This window comes from Misgurnus anguillicaudatus, chromosome 24 (genome assembly GCF_027580225.2).
Source record: "Misgurnus anguillicaudatus chromosome 24, ASM2758022v2, whole genome shotgun sequence".
Taxonomy (NCBI): domain Eukaryota; kingdom Metazoa; phylum Chordata; class Actinopteri; order Cypriniformes; family Cobitidae; genus Misgurnus; species Misgurnus anguillicaudatus.
Genome location: NC_073360.2, coordinates 45,618,074 through 45,634,212, shown reverse-complemented (window position 1 = coordinate 45,634,212; position 16,139 = coordinate 45,618,074). Strand labels below are relative to the sequence as shown.

General features: G+C 38.5%; 1 protein-coding gene across 1 annotated transcript in view; it reads right to left on the bottom strand.

The window, feature by feature from the left end:
* LOC141361605 (mitochondrial disaggregase-like) overlaps nucleotides 1-16,139 on the bottom strand; it is a 41,291-nt gene that overhangs the window by 22,886 nt on the left and 2,266 nt on the right. Inside the window, exons 3-7 of the mRNA XM_073863152.1 lie at nucleotides 14,513-14,599; nucleotides 6,097-6,200; nucleotides 4,436-4,564; nucleotides 1,405-1,500; nucleotides 871-987 (exon numbers count right to left, since the gene is read on the bottom strand). Coding sequence (XP_073719253.1) covers nucleotides 871-987; nucleotides 1,405-1,500; nucleotides 4,436-4,564; nucleotides 6,097-6,200; nucleotides 14,513-14,599 — 533 coding nt within the window. The remainder of the gene's footprint in view (nucleotides 1-870; nucleotides 988-1,404; nucleotides 1,501-4,435; nucleotides 4,565-6,096; nucleotides 6,201-14,512; nucleotides 14,600-16,139) is intronic.

The window sequence follows — 16,139 nt, the reverse complement described above, 5'->3', positions numbered from 1 at the left end:
ACATTACCACTTCACATTAGTTATTTATTATTCAACTGTGTTGCTGCAAATAAAGAATTTGGCATTGACTGAAAACAACCCTTAAATGTTAAAATAAATTAACTGGGTTGTGTGGAACCACTGTCCACAATAAAATTGTGTTCGTTTAAAGTATCATTTTTTTGAGTGTAGTTGACGTGTACCTTTGACAAAAATTACAGGCCTCTCTCATATTTTTAAGTGTGAGAACTTGAACAATTGGTAGCTGACTAAATACTTTTTTGCCCCACTGTAAATGTAGGAGCTATCTAAACTGAAAACAACTTGTCCTGACATATCTTAAAATACATTAGTGACCTTTCTTCTGCCTTAAAATGCACACAAGTAATGTTTGTTAAAACTAGCTATATTTTCTAATTAATCTAAGTTCTAGTCCTTGCTTGAGCTAATGCCTGTCCCGAAAACCACCCCAATAGGTTTTAGTTTATTCATGCATGGGCATTTTTTTTTTATCTTAAATGTGGGGATATTTTTACTTGTTAATTTGCATTATTTTTTGTAATAGTACAGTATTGATCATTATAGACACACAGTTTAATAATAACACAGAGGGATTTGACATCATTTGTAAATTCACTGAACCACTTTAGTGATTAAATAACAATTTAAAGGATCGAAAAGTGATCTGCTTGACCACAGATTTTTTTATTCAGCCTATTTAAGTCTTTGTGGTAAATAAATGAACACACATTTTGGTTTTGAGAAGACAATTTTTTAAAAGCAACCAGTAAAAATAATAAATGTAAATCTGTGTGCGGTTAGTTGTGTTGCATATTGTTTTATGTGTGAGGTCATTGGTGAATAAGTTTGTGATTGTTTAAGTGTGTGTACCTGAGGCAACAGTATTGATGGCTCCTTCTTGTCCAATGATGTGCTCCTTTAATCTGCGCTCCAGAGGAAACCTGCGTCTCTCTTCAGCTTCTCTCTTCTTTTGAGACTCCACATACTGCAGATATACACACAAACATCATCAGACTATAACACACACACAGGTTTCTATCAGTAATACAGGATTGTAATGTCAAATTAAGTCAAATTTATTTATATAAAGATGCATTGTTTCAAAGAGTGATGAAAACAGAAAAAAGAAAGAAACCACAAAAAACAGGAAAACTGTTAAACATACAGTATTATTGCACATTTTTGTCTCTTTACAATCAATGATATCACCGGCAGATTATCAACTCTCCAAACAGGATTACTGTGGATTACATTAATAATCCAACTAACCATCTGTGTTAAGTACATTTGAGTCTCCTCTACTCTTACTGATAGCCAAAATACTGAATAAATAAACATGTAGACCCTTCAGTGTGTTAGTTTAGACAGCACATCATCTAAACACTGATCTCATAGATGTATACTTTGTCTCCGACTCCTTTAACAGTGTTTGCATCTCTCCATCTTTAGCGTAGGCGAGTGGAGTGTGTCCTAATGTATTCTGCTGTAAAGGGTTGGCACCTGCAAGCAGCCAGAGGCCAAAAGTCAAAGGTTAACATCAGGATCTGTGGTCAAGCGCTTGTGTCTCTGTCAGGGGTAAGTGTGTCATGAATGGACCTCAGTCGGGGGGTCTTCAGCATCCGGACATCAGCGTATGTGTCTGTATGAGTCACATTATTAAAACACAACAGTGTGCTGATGACCTTTAATGATCTCACACTGTTCCTCTGTGGAAACCACAACACGTCACGACTTCACCTGACAGACGCTTTTCCGTTTGGACACATTGTGTGTGTTTGTGTCGGGGGGTCACCGCTGATGTTTAGCAGTGCCTTTTGCCCTGACCCTGTCACATACACACACGCGTGCCGATACAGCAAAATCACAACTACTAAGACACATAAAGCAGGTGGGTATCATCATTACCAAAATATTAAAGGGGACATATCACAAGACTTTTTTAAGATGTCAAATAAATCTTTGGTGTCTCGGAGTACATATGCGATGTTGTAGCTCAAAATACCATATAGATAATTTATTGTAACATGTTAAAATTGACACTTTGTAGGTGTGAGCCAAAATGTCCCGTTTCTGGGAGTGTCCTTTAAAAAGCAATTAAAGAGCTGATAAAATGTAAACACTGATCACCATAATGTTGGTTTGTTGAAATTGAAACTCAATTGTGCTGTCAATTATTTTGTCTTTCTTTCTTTCTTTCTTTCTTTCTCTCTGTACTAAATGGCAGTGTTGTAGTTGGATAGTGCAGATTAAGGGGCAGTATCATCCCCTTCTGACATCACAAGGGGAGCCAAATTTCAAATTATCTATTTTTTCACATGCTTGCAATAATGGTAATAGGTTTATCTTTTTCACATTTTCTAGGTTGATAGAAGCACTGGGGAACCAATTATAGCACTTAAACGTTTAAAAAGTCAGATTTTCATGATATGTCACCTTTAAATAATAAGAGTCGTATCTTGCACTTAAAAAATGATGGGTTACTTTCAACCCAGAATTGGGTCAAAAAGAGACAAACCCAGCCTCTTGGGTTGTAATTCAACATATGCTGTGTTGTTTCAACCCATTGTTAGGTCAAATACAAAACATGTTTGGGTTAATTTGCCCCGGATGGCTACAATCCGCCCTTTTTTGACCCAATGCTGGGTTGAAAATAACCCAGCACTTTTTATAGTGTAGTGTCATCTGCTGAATAAATGAAAGCGTCAAGTCTCTTTCAGTTGACACATTTCTACTGTAATGCCGTACCCGACCCTAATGCAAAGAAATAGACAGAAATAAAAACATCACTCCACATTAAATTAGACACAAACTCACTCGACAGAACAAACATTTCCTTCCCTTCCTCGAAAAATACAGTTTATCCACAAACACAGAATCAATATCTGTACAGAGGCGTCTTTACGGGGCTGTCGAGTCCCTGGGCATTGTGGGTAATCGCCCGGATTATTGATAAAACCTTAAACGTGTCTGTCTAACAAATCTCAATCGATAGAGGACGAACAAGAGGAAGAAAACTAATAAAGAAACACACGACAGCCGTCTCGCTGCTCTACGGCGAGTCTCTCTTTCCAACATAATAAATAGCATCATTTAGTGCCCTAATATCACACACGACTCCCAACAGGCTCAGAGCTGCAGGGTGACTCTCTCTCTCTCTCTTTCTCTTTCTCTCTCTGTGCAGCTGGTGGCAGAGCAGTGAACTGTGGGGAGGTTTGACCCCAGGGGTCAGGGTTCACAGTTCGGGTGATCAGTCACGTCTCACAGCCGCCGGGAGTCAGGGACAAACCTACGGATCTTCCCCGGGCAGGGTGAGCTCTTCTGGGGCAGCGAGCGGCCGAACACAAACCTCCAGGACAGCGGTGATAGATCGAGACGTGGACTGACCGCTCGCTCAGGAGGGAAATAAAGCGAGTCACCTGCCCGCAGGTAAGATGTTCGTACTCGTCTTTGGCCTCCCCAGACTAAAGCTATGAAATTGCTGAAAAATGTGCCCAGAAGTTAAATGGAAAAACATGTCCACCATATGAAAAATGGTTCATTAAGAGACAAACACTGTGTTTTAAGGAGGCTCGACACAACCAGACACCAGTGAATCTGTCTGCCTGCACCGCAATGAACCAATCAGAGCCATGCACCTTACAATCTGCTCAACATAAGGGAAGTATAATGTTAAACACTGAAAGAGAGTATTGTAATGTGCTGCTCACTCTCAATGCATTAGAGCAGAGCCGTCTCATGGTGATGATGTCATCGCTGTGATGGATACAGCTCGCCGTCAGATGTGGCGCTGCCCTGTCTGTGGGGGCGTGGCTTAATTCCACTAAGATTTCTGGGTAATGCGTTCCACACCGTAATCTAATTTCTCAGCATCAAAATAAGCTATCTTGTTCTTTGTTTTGGGTCATTTCTGTCACTTCAATCTAAAAATGCGTCTGCTTCCAAAAAACATCAAGTGATTTATAGAAAGTGCCGACATTTACAGTGAGAGTCTAACCACACACGAGAGAGAGAGAGAGAGAGAAAGAGAGACAGTGTATTTAAGGATTATATATTATATACTCTGTGTGGGTGCTATAGCTCAGCTGAGCCCTTTGGCTATAATAACAAACTCATGTAAATCACATTAGACGTGTCCTGTCATTTCACATGTGTGGGTCACATAACCCACAGTTTCTTTCCTCCAGAGGTCAAAGGTCGAGTCTGACAGCCTCAGGCTAACAGGAAGAGAACACAGCTCTGTATCTGTGCGAATCATCATAAACACACAACACGAGTAAAACTGAAACAAGGTTTACTGAAGGAAATGTGGGAAGCCTTGGCAGAACCCTGAGGGTTTGTGTGGTTGTGGTTTCAGTCGCACCTGCCATGAACATCTTGTGTGTAAAGTGAACAACTCTTCATCAAAGCAGTCGTTTATTTCGTCGTGTGACCTCACCTGCGTCCAGCAGCATACGGACGGTCCTCAGGTCATCGGCCAGAACGGCATAATGCAGCGCTGTACAACCACGAAAACTGGCCCGACTGCTCAGACGATTGCTGAACTCATCCTCTCTGCTCACCAACACTGACAGACAGACAGACAGAAGGATGAATCTCAAGAAAACAAAGGTTTATTTTTAGTGTAAGCACTAAAGATGTGGTGTGATAAACTCAGAACACATTTAATATCTGACTTTACAAGGACAAGGGACTTCTTAAGATTTCAAATAAAAAGTTGGTGTCCCAGAGTACACATGTGATGTTTTAACTCAAAATACTCCACAGATAATTTATTATAGCATGTTAAAATTGACACTTTGTAGGTGTGAGCAAAAGTGTGCCGTTTTGAGTGTGTCCTTTAAAATGCAAATGAGTTGCTAATGCAAACACTGATCACCATAATGGTGGTTTGTTGAAATTAAAACTCAATTATGCTGTCAATTATTTTCTCTCTCTACACTTAATGGCAGTGTTGTTGTTGGATAGTGCAGATTAAGGAGCGTTGTTATAATAAGATCCCCTTCTGACATCACAAGGGGAACCAAATTTTAATGAGCTTGCAGATAATGGTTTACCAAAACCAAGTTACTGGGTTGATCTTTTTCACATATTCTAGGTTGATAGAAGCACTGGGGACCCAATTATAGCACTTAAACATGGAAATGTCAGATTATCTTCATAAGTCCCCTTTAAAAAAAATAATAATAATGCCTTCCTTTGATTTTAAAGTGATGTATCAGCTGGATTACTTCTTTATTACAAATTGTATAAAGTCACATATGTAGAGAAACTATGACAATAAATGCAGAAAATACATAAAAACTAAAAGAAGAAGAGAAAGAGAGAGGGGGGGGGAGAGAGAGAGAGAGATATAGAGATATTATAATAACAGGATGTTGGTGATAATATTCTACGAGCTGTTAAAATAAGACAAACAGTTTGAATTAACAACAGACATGTATAAGTGCTCATATCAAATGTACAATTATTCCCTGTACAAAAACGCACACAAAAATAAATCAGAGAACAGGAACAATGTTTTTCTTCTGTCACTGTACAGAAACATATTTTCTCTCTGGGCTGCTGTCAGGCGGGTCGTCACGGGTAAATAATGTCTAAGAGCCCGGATAATCACAACAAACTCAATAAACCGTCAGACGGCCGGAGCAGAGCAATCAATCACACACACACACGCACGCACACGCGCGCACACACACACATACAGAATATTCTCATATTCCACACACAGACACACACATACATACACTCATTCATCACAGTGCTTCAGGGAAAGATGTTCCTTCAAGACCAAAAAACTGCCAACAAAACAAATGTGAGTAATATACATACAGCAGTGTGATATGACATCAGCTCTGCATGTGTGTGTTTGTGTGTGTAAACAACACTAACAAATAACACGCAACTAAATGAATCGAGTGCCGATATGCAAACAGCAAAGTGTGTGTGTTTTATGTGTCTTTGGTTTAAATTGATCTGTGTAATAACCCACACATATGCTCTGTCTGTGTGTGGATGATGCTTCATAACACATGATGAAGATCAGCCTGGTGGTGATGATGATGGTCATGTAAATGTGTCATATATGCATCTTCTCACCCTCTAATGAGTGAACACTCTTCTCCCGGGCGGTCTCATAAACGCTGCTGAAGTCATCGCCCATGTTTGGATCAGCACCCATCTCTAACAAAACCTTCACCACACTGTAAGAGAGACAGACAACAAGTCACAGAATGAAGTCAGCGGAGATTCATAAGAAAAATTCAGGTGTTGTACAATAAATGTGACAAAATATTCATAAAACACAGAAGAACAAACTTGAGAGAAAAAGACAGACAGAGAGAGAAACCTCAAAGAGGCAAGAGAGCGTATGGGGTGCAGTGGAGTGTCTAGAGTGTATCCCAGGTGCACTGGAGTGTCCAGAGAGTGTCTAGAGAGCATCTTGGGTGCAGTGGAATGTTCAGAATGCATTTTGGGTGCAGTGGAGTGTCTAAAGTGTGAATGGGGTGCAAGTGTCTAGAGAGAGTATCAGGTGCACTGGAGTGTTAAGAGAGAATATTTTGTGCAGTGAAGTGTCTAGAGAGAGTATCAGGTGCACTGGAGTGTTTAGAAAGTGTCTCTGGTGCACTGGAGAATGTCTAGAGAGTGTCTTGGGTGCAATAGAGTGTCTAGAGAGTGTCTCGGGTGCAGTAGAGTGTTAAGAGAGTGTCTCGAATGCAAGGGAGCGTCTAGAGAGTGTCTGGGGTGCACTGGAGTGTTTAGAGAGCGTCTCGAGTGCACTGGAGTGTCCAGAGAGTATCCCGGGTGCAGTGAAGTGACTAGAGAGCATCTTGGATGCAGTGGAAAGTTTAGAATGCATTTTGGGTGCAGTGAAGTGTCTTGAGAGAGTGTCAGGTGCACTGGAGTGTTTAGAAAGTCTCTCGGATGCACTGGAGTGTCTCGAGAGTGTCTCGGATGCAGGGGAGTGTCTAGAGAGCATCTTGGGTGCACTGGAGAGTGTTTAGAGAGTGTCTTGGGTGCAATGGAGTGTCTAGAGAGTGTCTCGGTGCACTGGTGTGTCTAGAGAGTGTCTCGGGTGCACTGGAGTGTTTAGAGAGCATTTTGAGTGCACTGGAGTGTCTAGAGAGCGTCTTGGGTGCAGTGGAATGTTTAGAATGCATTTTGGGTGCAGTGGAGTGTCTAGAGAGTGTATAGGGTGCAATGAAGTGTCTAGAGAGCATCTCAGGTGCAGTGGAATGTTGAGAGAGTGTATCGGGTGCACTGGAGTGGCAAGAGAGCGTGTCTCAGGTGCACTAGAGTGTCTCGGGTGTAGTGGAGTGTTGAGAGAGCGTCTCGGGTGCAGTGGAGTGTCTTAAGAGTGACTCGGGTGCAGTGGAGTGTCTAGAGAGTGTATCAGATGCACTTGAGTGTCTAGAGAGCGTCTTGGGTGCAGTGGAGTGTCCACAGAGCGTAGGGGGTGCAGTGGAGTGTCTAGAGAGCATCTTGGGTGCAGTGGAGTGTTTAGAGAGCATCTCGGATGCACTGGAGTGTCTAGAGACGTCTGGTGCAGTGAAGTGTCTAAAGAGTGTCTCGGGTGCAGTGGAGTGTCTAAAGAGTGAATCGGGTGCAGCGGAGTGTCTAAAGAGTGTATTGGGTGCACTGGAGTGTACAGAGAGCTTCTTTAGTGCAGTGGAGTGTCCACAGAGCGCCTCAGGTGCAGTGGAGTGTTTAGAGAGCATCTCAGGTGTAGTGGAGTGTTTAGAGAGCGTCTCGGATGCACTGGAGTGTCTAGAGAGTGTCTGGTGCAGTGAAGTGTCTAGAGAGCGTCTCGGGTGCATTGGAGTGTCTAGAGAGTGTCTGGTGCAGTGAAGCATCTAGAGAGCATCTCGGGTGCAGTGGAGTGTTTAGAGAGCGTTTCAGGTGCAGTGGAGTGTCTAGAGAGCTTCTTGGGTGCAGTGGAGTGTTTAGATAGTGTCTGGTGCAGTAAAGTGTCTAGAGAGTGTATCAGGTGCAGTGGAGTGTTTAAAGAGTGTATCGGGTGCATTGGAGTGTCCAGAAATGTATCGGGTGTACTGTGCCTCTCAAGGGTGACTCGGGTGCTGCAGAGTGTTTATTCATGAGAGGGTAGGGAGTTCCAAAAAATGGACCATATGTGTGAGAGCAAAGTTGTGACCCTGAGCAAAGCACAAAGTCAAACACACCAGGGTAAATGTGTGCTAAGTCTCCAAAAGAATTGAACAGCACAGAATGCTGAAGAATAAAGTTACAAATCATGGGATAATTTTTCGTGGTTATAATAAAATAGATTTTTAGTGGCTTTATCATTCCAGCTGTTTTCAAAATCACAATTTCTTTTCATTTGATTGGATGAGAGATGCAGCTTTGTATGTCTCAAAAGCATTTGAAAAAATCTCAGGACACTGAGTGAACACAGAAACTGACAACAGAGCGATAGATCCAGGAGTGTTGTTTACAACACGATATTCTTAAAAACAAACAAACAAACCAAATATACGATACATGATTTCAGAGATGTCTGAAAACAAGCTGATGTCACATCAGACGATGAGCAGGACTGAGCTCTGTGTGAGGAACATACGGACACACACCTGCCTCTGTCTACCTGTGTTTACAAAACACACCTCAGACAGATCGCTTTTCCGCTAGAGGAACACCAGACCCAAAGTGTCCAGCTGTCCATTAATGTCTATCTCTATCAGACAGGTGGTACAAGCAGAGGTCAATGTGTGTGTGTATCTGATACTTTCAGAATGTATCTTGAAAAGCTCTATTGAAGCTTTATACAGAATATACAGAGACCTAAAATATATCATTGATGTCAGTAGATCAGGATTTTACCTCGAATAAAGACATCAAACACAAAAACACAAACTAATAAAACACAAACTAGTTTATACAACGAATAATCATAAGAAAATTAATGAACAGAAAGTATAAAATTCAAAACTTGATGAAGAAATCTTACTGCGCATCAGTCAAATATTTTAGCAGGTTTGCTATCTGATTATTACTCAAGTTTGGCATCGTTTTGCATTCATAATGATATATTTTAAATCCTTACACAATATACTTACACTACAGTAGTTTAAAAACTGGTCAAATAAAACTTTGGTGTGTCTACATTAATTGTATGTTTTTCTTTTTGTTATGCTTGTGCATTTATAATCTATTAAGTTTTATATCTGAAACCTACAAAGAGCATCATGTCTGTGAAGTGACGATCACGCAGATACATAACCAGTAAATGAACTTAATAAGACAACTTCTCTTCATATCACGACACGCACTGAAGATCTCAACTTGAGATATATTTCAAGGATTGTGAGGACATCAGTATAGTAAATCTTGCACATTACAGGCCATAAGAACAACTCTGCAGCCTCTCTCCCACTGAAGTTCATCCCTCCTGACTCATTAACATTACATGCACCGTTCCCACTCACTCCACAATAATCCCAGCACATTCCCACCACAGCTTTTTAAACCCCAAATGAGGGATAATCCCCCTCTCCAGAAGCCCTCCTGAACCTGCTTTTGGCTCTTTCATTTCTCCTTTCTTCTCCCTGGAGTGAGGCGTTGTGTCGTTGGGTCGGAACGGTCAACAAGGGTTCCTCTTCATCGCTGCTCATTGTACACGTGAATGGACAGATGTGGGTGGTGTCCGGCACTGGGTTAAGAGTGCAAACAGTCTCACACACATCAAAGCTCAGCAAACATCTCTGTCTAAGGCACATCCTTTCCTTTAGAAGAGCAACAGTCTCCAACCTTCATCACGACGGGTCTCTGGACTCACACAACACCCAAATGAACCGCAAACAACCGATTCAGACACATTTTCTACAAAACTCACTGCTGATTTACAAGATAAAAACCCACTGGTATGAGAAATGTGCAGGTATATATAACAGGTGTATAAAATAGGTGTTTTTTAATTAATTTAGCAGCATGTTTAACAAATTAAAGACTTTTGAGATGCTGCAGTCACTGACTAAACATCAATCATGTGAATGTCTTCGTGCAAAACTTTAGATGTTTTTCTTTAGATTCTGCAGGAAGACATGAACTTCAGCGCTGATGTTATTAAAGCTTAACATAATACTAAAACATCCTTAAATTTACTTCAAACACTTCACTCAATCAATCAGGTACAAAAAACATACTAAATATAAAAATAAAAGCACTGACATGCTTATAGTCTTTTAGTCCTCATGATATGTGACACATGCTGGCAAAATGAGTCAGAATCTGCAAATATTCAAAAATTTGTTATTTATATGTTGACATTTTTTATTAAAAAACTTCAAAACAATATATGATTTGTTGAAATCTGACACAAAATGACAGAACTACAGATGTTTGAAGTTGACAAAGTCAGCAAAGTTAAAGGGAAGCACCGAAAATACATTTTGGTCCAAAAATTATGACTTTATTCAGCATTGTCTTCTCTTCGCATCTGTTGTGAAGTGCATGCGCGAGACTAAAGTCACGTGACTGCTGTGACACGGATGAAGTACGACGTGCCTGACGTGTTATATGGTGCGCCCCAGCTGTTTTTTGTTTGTTTGTTTGTTTGTTTTTTGTGCGCCCGGGCTTCGTTTACAATCTGAGGGAGACGCATGCTGTAAGTTTGAAAAAAAAAACGTTGCAAACATGTCTGAGGATAACACGTCATTCTTGTCACTGCATTCACGAGACGCGGAAGAGAAGACAATGCTGAATAAAGTTGTCATTTTTTGTTATTTTTGGACCAAAATGTATTTTCAATGCTTCAACACATTTTAACTGACCCACTGATGTCACATGGACTACTTTGATGATGTTTTTATTACCTTTCTCTACATGGACAGTATACCGTTACTAGATCTTCAATGAAGGATCAACAAGCTCTCGGACTAAATCTAAAACATCTTAAACTGTGTTTCCAAAGATGAACGGTGAGTCATTAATGACATTATTTTCATTTTTGGGTGAACTATCCCTTTAATTCTGATAAAAATCCAGTTTTGAGGATTCAAAAACAAAATCACTTTATCCATACCTTAAAATCACAGTAAATTATAAAATTAATTATTTTCTAATTCCTGCGTGACTTAAAACCGAAACCAAAATGTCAGACGTTCACGTGGATGGAGACGCATCTTTGTATTAGATTAAGCATTTAGGACGATACACCTCTCAGAAAACATAAAAATAACGATCATTTTAGATGTTTAATGACTATTTAGAGCATTAAGATCGCTAGATGATGCATTTATTTCATGAAAACCTCAATTTGACCAAAATCTATATTTATACTTTCTTTTGCCTCCAGCTCAAAATTACACTGTATGCATTCATTCCCACTTATTTTGCCAGCACACGTCACAAATGGGTGATTCTCGCAAAATTAGACTTATGAGGTGTCATGAAACTTTTTGATAAAAGTAAATGCAAAGTAAGAGTATCAAAATAAGCAGCATGGAGTTACAAACATCTCTTCATGTACTATTTTGCACATGATTTCAAATGACATCATACAAACCAATTTTGTTGTTTTTTTCCACATTTAAGGGAAAAAATGTCATTACCGCAACGTGTGCATGACTGGATGGAAAATGTATAATTAAAAAATCTAAAAAAATAAAAAGCTTCAGTGCATGTTATACTATAAACATTTACAGAAAGTGGTATTTGGTGATCATTGGTAAATGTAGAGACAAAAAAATATTGTTGAAAGGGACATAATTGACTGTGAGACTCAAGATGGCTACCAGGTAAGCAGTTCTTGTTTTTTTTCTCTCCAGATAAAAGTTTAAATTTTGTGTCTTAGTACCTAGACAACTTTTAGTTTTCATTACCGAAACATGAGTTTGTAAATGCATATATTTAAAGGAACAGTATGTAAGATTGTGGCCAAAACTGGTACTGCAATCACAAAACTTGTGGCTAAAACTGGTACTGCAATCTCACAACTGGTGGTAAATACATAATATACATCATAAACATCAGTTGAGGGCTGCAACTCCACTTTTTAAAGGTGCAGTGTGTAATTTTAAAAGGATCTCTTGACAGAAATGCAAAATAATATACAAAACTATATTATCAGGGGTGTATAAAGACCTTTTTATAATGACCATTATTTTCTTTATTACCTTAGAATGAGACGTTTTATCTACATACACAGAGGGTCCCCTTACGTGGAAGTCGCCATTTTGTGCCACCATGTTTCTACAGAAGCCCTTAATGGACAAACTTTTTCTGCTAAGTTGTCTCCATCAATGACATGTTTTTCCGGTGACGGTTACCGTAGCTTCTCTATGCGTTTCAAAAGCAAGAGGTGAGCAGTGGACTGAGCTGTTGGTTGCAATTCGCAACCTCACCACTAGATGCCGCAAAAATTTACACACTGCACCTTTAAATGACAATATCCTGGCTGGACCACTGTTGTGAGTGATATAAGTATTTGAAATGAAAATGATTTCTTAATGTCTAGTGACATATCAGGGCCATTTTATGATTAATTGATATACATTTCTTAAATACTGTCCCTTTAATGTAATATCATGTTTCGGTAATGATAATTTTTGATAATGATAATCTATAAAATGTAAATTATTCTATAGGAAATATTTTTTAAATCCTCTAAAAATAATGCTTATAGTAAGTTCAGACCTTAATCTTATATGTGCAAAAAAATTGGCTTCAATGGCTTTTTAAAATAATCTGATGCTTGGACACCTTCTAACTCTGGATTTCGTGAGAATCACCCAGACGTAAAAAAAGAAAATGTTTTAGTTTATCTAAGTAGTCCAGACACATCCAGACTTTAACCATAACGCAGTCTGTTCATCACTTCTGACCAATAACAGATCAACAGACTGACACATACAGCAAACAATCACAACTGGTTTTATGTGATGTGTATAGCGCAGAATAAACTGAGAATAAAGTCGAGAGAGAGAGAGAGAGACTAAATTTTAGTACAAAAATTCATTGATCTGATGAAACAAAGCATCATGCACATTCTTCTCTGGAGGTGAAGATATTTTGTATTGTATTGAGTTGTATGATCAGTGGTGGTAAAGATCCTTCATACATCACTGTATAGTGAAATATTTCTGTGTGGGCGGATCCTGATTTCCCCTACAGCTCTGATTGGTCACCAGGGGCTTTGAATGACAGGAAGACACAGAACTGTGTGTCACAGCAACAGTGAGTTATATCACTCATAACAGATAGAGAGGAGGACAACACACACACACACACACACACACACAAACACAGACACAGACACACACACACACACACACACACACAAACACAGACACAGACACACACACACACAGCTCGAGCAATGAAGCGTTTGTGACAAATGATGATATTTTCAATGGGGACACTGATAAGAAGCAGCGTTAATCAATTTCCTCTGAATGACGGAGTGACATTTTCAACAATATGAGCGTCTGTTTTTATCAAAATCACTAGAAAAGAGCAATGTTGTGTTCGAACACACACACACCATCAGATATACACACTGATGCAGGCATGAGAAGAAACAAATATATTTAATCTGTTTGCCAGAAGTTATTACTAAAATAGACATACAGTATATGATCGTATGTCATTTTCAGAACCACTTTTTTGGGATTTGTGCTGTTATATTTTATAATCAATTCTGCACATTTCCCCTAATATTGCACTCTAAATAAAATTGTTTGTTTTATGCTATGTGTGTCATTTTTTGTTCAAATAAATAAAGTGACAACTCAAGTTGTATTAAATATAACACATAATGTGTTGTTAAAAATATAACACAGAGATGTCTACAAGTCTCAAGACTGTAACAAACATTATTAAATTGTAAGCAGATGCTACTATTTGTTGTTCTTTCTTTAATTTGTGCAGGTTTACAGCATTATAAAAAACACAAAAGTGACAGTAATGAAAATCTGAGAGAAAAATAAGCAGAATTACGGTAAAAATAACCAGAAAAATCCTAAAAATACACCTTTATCATAGTGTAAAATATGAAATGTTGTTTGTAAAATCTCATCTGCATGACGGTGTATTGCTCTGTGTGTGTGTGTGTGTGTTTGTGGTAACACAGTGAAATGACTTTTGTTTCAAACGAGGAGTGACACTGACTCCAAAAATTGGATTTCATGACCCCCCTTCTTCCTTCTGTCTCTGCTCCGTCTGTGTATGTGCACATGTGTGTGTTTAGTGAGATTTAATTCAATTATAAGATCTCTGACACACTAGCTCTGGCTTGGCATTCTGGGTAAAGGGTTCACACAGACACACCATGAACACACACACGTAGAAGTGCTTCATATAAAGCAGTACAGGCAACACCACTGAATGTGATTTACACACAACCACTCAATGAAGAACATACAGAACAGCAGGACATGTCCTGAAAATATCAAGATGCTTATGAATGATGCAATCTCATGCATTTCTATATCACACACACACACACACACACACACACACACACACACACACACACACACACACACACAGTGTTTCTCACTTGTGCTGACGGTTCATGGCGGCCACCATCAGAGACGTCCAACCCAAACGGTGTCGAATGTTCGGATCCGACCCCCCTGCCAATAACCTGACAGAGAGACAGACATACAGAAAGTTAGAGGAAAGAAAGTAAAGTGTGTGTGTGTGTGTTTACAGTAAACAGTGAGCTGTGAACCTCACTCGCCCTCAGCAGACATCTAACTTAAAACACTTAACACATCTGCTGTTACACACATACTATACACAACCATCTGCACACTTGCCTTTAGGGCTTAAAAAACCCAAAACACACACACACACACACACACACACACACACACAGGTTTCAGTAATAGACAGATGTGTGTGTGAATTTATTCTCTATCTTACTGACTGATAGATGTTTAGTGTGACATCATCCATCAGTTCATTTCTGAGACAACATAAACTTCTCGTTTTTTCTCCAATCATCTCCACATGTTTATAATGGAAAGCATCACATACATCACAAGTTATCTCACACACTATTCTGACCATAAGTCTGTCTGAAGCAGTACAACGCCCCCTAATGGACACACGTCAGCATTACATTAGCGCAAGTGTGAGTGACGTCACTGCCCATCGATCTCATTCTCAAACACTGAAATCACACTATGAAGGCACATCTAATATTCCAATTTATTACATTGTTAATTTTTTTATTTTATTTGGAAAATATTTTATTCACAAACAAAAATTCTCTAAATCGCAGCTTAACTTTTCACATTTCCTAATCGAAATTGAAACTTTTCTAAAATCCCTTAAATTTGTTAAAAACAAGAAAAATGAAAGATTTTTGAAATATTATGATGACTTTTTCTGTATTACCACTGATTCATAATGTTTTCCTATGTTAGTCTATTTTTTATTTATTTATTTGATTCATTTATTTATTTTTATTGTACTAATTCATCTTTCTGTTATCGTGTTATTGTATTTTATTTGTGAAACTTTACATATATAATTTGTTATTTTTTCATTCCTGTAGAGGTTTGTGTGTATTCTGTATGTTTTGTATATTGTTAAATGTTTTAAAGCATTAATAAAAAATAAAAAAATAAAAAAAAAACACTGAAATCACGTCATGTTTGATCAATCCTAACTAACTCCATACATATTCCACACACTTTTTAACTAAATAGTTGGCTTAGAATTGTGTTTAAGTTGTAACTTCAATATTTCTAAATTCCTTCTCAAATTACCTAAATATCACCAGAAAGCTCTTTTAACTCGGAAAATTGTCTACTTACATCATTTTTTTCCTCGCACTTCACTCATTTGGAATAATTGCAATATACTTATTACCAATAAATCTTTATTTTTTGGAAATGAATCATATTTTAAATATGTTTGATAATTGCGGTGCTTTAACTTTTGAACAATACAGTTTTCTTATCCAGTTTATTAAATTGAGCAAAAATTCATAGCCTATTTATTATAACTCTACGGTAATGAACAAACCAAAAGTTAACATTAAAGGGTATCGAGTTGATTAATAAAAAAACATACAAAACCAAACATGTATATACTCCATCTTTTAAAAACCAAATAAAATTATACCTAGGATTTTTTTAACTTCTATTATTGATAATAAACTGGAAGAATGCTTG